The sequence below is a fragment of the Crassostrea angulata genome, chromosome 3 (assembly GCF_025612915.1).
Source record: "Crassostrea angulata isolate pt1a10 chromosome 3, ASM2561291v2, whole genome shotgun sequence".
Lineage (NCBI taxonomy): Eukaryota > Metazoa > Mollusca > Bivalvia > Ostreida > Ostreidae > Magallana > Magallana angulata.
The window spans coordinates 43744961-43751938 of record NC_069113.1 but is presented as its reverse complement, the minus strand read 5'-3'; the positions used below and the strand labels follow the sequence as shown (position 1 = coordinate 43751938).

Genomic DNA, 6978 nt, shown 5'->3' with positions numbered 1-6978 from the left:
TGAAGGAAAATAATAAAATCAAACAGTGCTTTAATTGTGAAGATCAACAGCTTTTCTGTATAACAAATCGGTAATGTTTCACAAATTTTAAATCTACAGCAGAGCTAAAATATCTCCATCACAATTTAAACATCAGTGTTCGCCTTAATTTTTTTTCTATGAATTGCTGAATTAGTTTTTATTTCAAAATAACCATAAATACAAGACTGCAACACTTCAACACAACAGAAAAGTAACTATCCACCACATGAACAACAGCTGTAAGTTCCATCTTCATTAAAATTGCGATTTAAAATTAAATTATTACATGTTTATCTAACTTGTATTAAAGGAATGAAATCAATATTTATTTGTTTTATACGATATAAAATGGTTTGGGGCAGTTTAAGCTTTATAAACCGCGAAGCGGTTTAAAAAAAAATGTAAACTGTTTCAAACCATTTTTTATCGTATAAAACTAATAAATATTGAATTCATTGCTTATAATTTAATTTTTTTACTCTTCATTGTAGAATAAAACGGTCATTTGACCTTTAAAATGACGTAGAATTGTACAAAATTCGAACGTAACGTCAGGCGTATTGAAACGTTTTCACGTTAGTCTTACTATGACGTAGGCAACATTCTTTATACGATATAAAATAATTTTATGCCAATCAGAAAGCGCGTTACAACCAGAATTCAATTATTTTTGTCTTAATCTAGAATATTTCAAATTTCATTGTACAATCTTTTTTTTAATTTTACGACACAGCTTCACGTTCACGTCCGAACCCTGATTTCGGGGTTATAAAATTTTGTAATGATTACCTGATCATCGCCTATAAACTTTGCGCCAATGAGAAAAAAAGACATTGAATATACTCATTTTCACTACATAGTCTTTAATGCACAAGAACACTGACTCTGGGATCATAAAATAGACAAAAGATACATATAGGTATATCCAATCCTTATATAACACTTATTTGTTGTGTTTTTGTTTTGTTTTGTTTTGTTTGCTATTTTTCGTTTCGTTTTGTTTTGGGGTTTTCTCTGGGTTTTTTTTTTAATATATGCCTAGTAAAGACGTATTTATCAATATTTACACTGTTTATACAAATTATAATTGGGGGTTATTTACAATTTAAAACATCACTCACCCTATACATATCAAGTATGATTTAAATTAGTTTTTAAGTATTTGTACGGAGTGTTTACTTGTTATTCAGCTGAAAAAAACCCGCATGAACATAAATTAAAATATTTGTGTGATTAATATTTGTGTCTCTCAGTAAACAAAGTTATTATGCAATGGATAGAAACCTTAAATCAAGTTAATTTTCCCTTACTTCCGTTTTATTTTCACGAATTGTAGCGTGCATGTTATAGCTTAAAATGTCAACTTTTTAACCTTCAACCGGTCAATGTTTATATATAATATTTGACTTTTTCCTGTTTTTTTTTTAAATAATTGAATCATCCATTTCAAAAAAGCCTTTCACATAAAACTATTATATGCCAAGTTGCAAATTCCTAGTTATTCAAAGAAAAATCATAAAGTGATAAGAAAACATGTACTAAACCTTCAACTCAGATCAACCTAAAAGTTGACACAATAGAATGCATTTCTAAAATTAGTTGAGGGCAATAAAACATCATAAAATAACCAAAATATTCCATAACACTATGGATACTTCAATATATTCACTCAAAGTCATTTACGTGTTATTGTATTGTCAATTATGTACAAAATATAAAACTTAAACAAAGTCAAATATCTCCAACCATAATACTAAGTCAGTGTTAATATACTTCCTTTTTATTTGGAATTTACATTTTCAAACCAGCGAGAAAGCCAATCCAAGGAACAAAAACAAAACAAGAATGTGATAGCTCTCCTTCCTAATGGACTCCCCTCCGCTGCTGTGATCTGTTTAAAAAATGAACACAAAAATGCATAATCAACATTTACCGTGTTTACGTGACTTTTGGTTCAGTCTTTAAGAGGTATTGACTTTCTGATAAAGAGATAACCAGTAAAAATATTAAACAAGCTGCTACTTTTGTAAGTAGTAAAAAGTTTTCTTTATTTCTATGATATTCTTGACATGATAAAATCAGGGGATAAATTGAGCATATATACATATTACTTAGATTAGATTAAAAAAGGCACAAGTATTAATCTTCTTAATACCCCTTCTAATCCATACTATCTCTTTTATCCCTACCCAAAGCTCTTTTGTGTATACATTTGGGAATCAAACAAAAAGTTGAAAAAAAATATAGAAAATCAGATTAATTAGATGTAAAATAAAGATAACTCTATCCACGGTTTTTAAACATAAGCAGCGCTTTATACTTTCAAATTTTAGCTTTAATTTGATATTAATTTTAACTTCAATTTGATATCGATGTTGATGAAAATCATCGTGTCAACTTTCTTTAAAGGTATATGTGGGCGTATTTGGGGTAAAATTTTTGACATGAGTTTTAGTAAAAATATACATCATGCTTCTTATAATTAGACGTTTCACTAACTCTAGGCCCGTAAAACATGTTCTTTCTTTAGTTATGTGTCTCTAAACTTTGCTACACGTCTAATGAATATAATGTGATCGGCCATTTGTAACGCTACTGCGCATGAGTGCGGGAAAACCTAGTATTGAAATCACGATGGAAGAACAGTTTGTTTACAAATTAGAAACACGTTTTTCAGGTCTTAAATTAGATAATTCTTATATCAGATGATACCCAAAGCATTATTATTCCGATATTCATTAATATAGAACGATATAAATTGCTAATTATGTGTAATAAAGATGAAACACTATTTTAGCATCAACGACGTGGTAAAATTAGTGAGTAAGAATACCCCCTCCCCCTGAGGGATGCATGTACTGAAAGTGTTTATTTATTCTTTATTCAAAAGTTTCTCTAAACGAAAATCCACTTGTGTTTCATAACTTATAAAGTAAAGACATGGAACACATGGAGCACGTGCGAACCTGACTAGCAAAACCCCTGAAACTTCATGATAAAAACTTATGTTTATTCGGCTTTAATTCCTATTCTGTCAATCTACATGGTCTCCGACGACCATCTTCCCTTTCTTCCTATCCTTTTCAGTCTGTCCCTTTTTTGTTTCTTGGCCAAATCTTTCTGGACGCGAAAATAATTATAAAAATTATTTATTAATTTCTATATTTTTTAAATCACGATTGATATAAACTACGCAATTTATTGTGAAGATATATCTTTATATAACATATAACATGTAAAATAAATAAATCAATCAAATATTATTTTCTTAGCATGAAAAAATACGCCACATATACCTTTAAACAAAATAAATAGTAAAACTGATAGCTGTAGGTCATTGCCCCTTGAAAATAATTACCTTTATTTGGGTACTTGTCTTTAGATTCTAACAGAACCATTCCCATTCCGTTTGTGTTATGAAGGTCGATGTGGCAATGGAAAAACCAGGCACCAGGATTGTCGGCTTTAAATCTAATAATGACGTATCCACCCGTTGGAATAATAATTGTGTCTTTTTCGGGAGGATAATTTAACTGGAGACCTGGAATAGAGTTATCAGCATTTGTCCAGTTTGTGTTAGACCATCGAGCGGAATTACAATAGTTTTTGGAACCGATACATTCGATGTCAGTAGTTGAAGTCAAAAATTTTCCTGACCACGAATTATAGCTTCCAAATCCCATTTTCATGACATAAAAATAATGTCCATGTAGATGAACAGGGTGGGACCACCCTCTTCCATTTCCCAAATTAGTTAAGACAAACTGGTATATCTTATCCGATGAGAGCTCAACATTGTAGGTGCAGCTACATATTTTATCATTACCACAATCGCTTTTTCTACAATGTGTCGTAAGATCTTTTTCATATGTTAATATAGAAGAAGTGGGAGAAATAAACTGATGCCCATTGACTGAGCCTGGTGTGTTGCCTGGTTCTCCGGGAAATGCAAAATTAAAAAAGAGTGTCTCGTCGACAGTTTGTATTTCCTTGTATTTCGACAAATGTTCATTGCTATTTGCTTCGTCAAACGTAATACACAACCGGTAATTATCTCTTGGATAATAAAGGTATGGACAATTAAATGTTACACATGGTGTTTGGTAAGTGCAGTGACTCTGTTTGCTACTGTCTTTATTCGGATAGGTTAAAGATGTTCCTTTATACCTAATAATTGCCTCAGCTGCATGGTATTCAGATGGAGATTTCCTAGAGAGGTCTTCAATTGTTTCAGCTACCAGGAGATAAGTTCCTGGATTTTGATTTGCAATTACTGTAAAATCATACCTTTCACCGGGATGAATGATAAAGGACTCCACAATCAAATCCCTGCTGTTGTTTCCAGTGCCACGAACAATTTCAAAGCCGTCTGATGCTCGTATATTCAGTTCACGATGACCTTGAACGTACACGCGAAATGGGTATAAGGTTGCAGCGCTTATAACACGAAACCTATACGAATATGAATATTGCACTTCAAAAGTTTCTAAAGGAGCGCCATTGTGAGTGATTTCTTTTCTGCCATACTTGTCTCTCGTTTCCGCGTAAAAGCGCCCTTTTCCGTTGATCAAGGCGGAATGAGTATGAAATCTGCTAAAGTTGGCACCATCAATCGACTGAGTTGGTTCAATTAGTGTGAATTTACTAAGGTCATATACACCATTAATCATGCGCTGATACAATGTCTCCGGCTCATCGTCATGATTCCAGTCCTGTAGAAGAACTGTAAATCCCACTTGTGGCTGTGAATAGAACTTATATCTGGAATATATTACAAGTCCTCCATATAGTCCCATGCTACGCTGGTCGCCAATGTGTGCATGATAGAAACTACTTCCGTGAGGTTTAGCGCTAAATTTGTAGGTATATGTTTGTCCTGGTAATATAGGACTCTGGCTGATAAAGGCCACCCCGTCAGATTCTGGAGTTCCTTTTTGATGCATGCCATGCCAATGTATTGTGGTGGAATCTGTGTGCATTAAATTCCGTACATGGATGATCATTGTCTGATCTTCATAGGCTTCAATTGTAGGACCAGGAAACTTCCCATTTAAGGCTATGACAAGACGAGATCCATTCCCATCACCAGTTATAACCTCCGATATCTTTTCTGCAGATAATGGAAAGCTATAATGTGTATCATTGTATAGATACAGACCCCCATTTTTAGGTCGAACTAGTAAGGGAGGGTTTGATGTCATCATGGTAAGTTTGTGTTCAACTGTGAGTGAGCACTCACACGTTTTATCGTTTTCTCCACATGTCCCAGGTTTGCAGGTAGGCCCGTTTTCCGGACTAAGCCACCATTCTTGAGTTGTACAGTTTTTCACAAGAAAAGGAAGAAAAAGGAGAATCTTTAACCTGAGAAAGATAATCAAAATTTATCTTGTTATCATCTGCTATTGAATTACTTTTTTGCAATTGTCATATAGTAAATCATTGCAATTACATGATAGTTATCAAAGGTTTATATACATTACATAAAAGGTATGGTAGATATATTTGACAACAACGTATACATTGACGGTGTACTCACCGGGCCATTCTAGAGGTAGTGGAACATTCAATATTTTTCCGTTACTGTGTAAAATGCATACAGAGGAGACTCATAAAGAGCGTCCTTGGAAATTCCATATTGTTTTTTGTTAATGCATTGAATTGAAAACAGGTTTAGACAAAAATGTTTCCAGAATACCGCCAAATATTCAATGAATTGTAAGCCTTATTTTAAAATATCAACCAATAGGTTGCGTTCATTGATTTTTTTTTCGTGACGGGGACTACCATTGTATCTTATCAATAGCAATTGCATCTACATTGTGTTGAGTAAAGAGGTCTAAAAATATAAATTAAGTCAATTGTATCGAAACATTGAGTCAATTTTTTTAGATAAAAGTTCTTGCTGATAGTTGTCAAGATTCACCAGTGTGAATTTCAATTATGTTTTCTGATGCTACGTCTTCTTACACTGATTCATTTCTATGACGTATAATTTTAAGAGTTATGTATATTATAATCACGTTTCTTATAGAAAACTCATTTCATTATAATCAACAAAAATCTTCTGTATTTAATTTATGTGCAGAATGTGAAGGTCAAGATATATGCAGTGAACGAGTGATTAAAGAACAAATAATTAATTATCAATGATTTAAGATTGGTGGTATTGTGTACATGAGTATGTTACTCGTACTAAACTCCGGTTTTCCTCTAATACGAAATCTCTTATGAGAACACATTCAGTGTTTTTGAACTGTATTTTAAAAAATGTAATTTTTTAATCTTTCATTTTAATGCATTGATTTTTCCATTTTTAATTTTTACGATGCTTTACTCAGGTAATTCTTTTGGTTAATCAATTCTTTATTGGATTTGTGAGGTAATAAACACAATAGAGAGTTCTCAATTCTTTGTAATGCACTGCTCACCGCCATGCTTTTGTTGACCTAGTAAAAGGTTCGCTCCAAGCAGATTTTATGCTTTTTGCTGATTTTCTATGAACGCAAAAGATTTTATATTGTTAACCTATTTATTTTCTATGCAGCAAATTAATTGGTTTGAGATATTTTTTACGTAACAATTAAAGAGTTCTGAGTTCTGTATTTCGCCCTTCAACTCGATGAATGAACCTCATATTTCAATTTGTTGACAATTACAAATAAGTTGATAAATGTGCAAAATCAAAATCAATAAAACAATCATCAGATCAAACCATCAAGAATACCTTTGTAGTATGATGGTCAAACTTGATTAAGCAATAAGTGCTTTACAGCGGGCTAAATTTTAAACTACATTCAGCTGTTCAAAGAACACATACTGATAACCCTAATTAAGTCGTTTAAAGAATTGTGTTGATAACAAATATTGTCTTTTAAACTATCTAATTGCGCAAATATGTTTTTTCATTAAGGAATGTTTGCATTGAATGCCTTCATAATCTTGCCTTCCAAATCATTC

General features: G+C 32.4%; 1 protein-coding gene across 1 annotated transcript; it reads right to left on the bottom strand.

Moving 5' to 3' along the window:
• Positions 1-511: 511 nt before the first annotated feature.
• Positions 512-5658, bottom strand: LOC128178184 (uncharacterized). Its single transcript, XM_052845228.1, has 3 exons — positions 5558-5658; positions 3380-5382; positions 512-1912 (listed from the first exon to the last, which is right to left on the bottom strand). The coding sequence occupies exons 1-3, from the start codon at positions 5563-5565 to the stop codon at positions 1821-1823; spliced, it is 2103 nt and encodes a 700-aa protein (XP_052701188.1). The 5' UTR covers positions 5566-5658; the 3' UTR covers positions 512-1820.
• Positions 5659-6978: the final 1320 nt, after the last annotated feature.

Coding starts and splice junctions, on each gene's coding strand:
- LOC128178184 (XM_052845228.1), bottom strand. Junction 1,913..3,379: donor AGACAAGTACCCAAATAAAG/GTAATTATTTTC, acceptor TTTTTTAAACAG/ATCACAGCAGCGGAGGGGAG.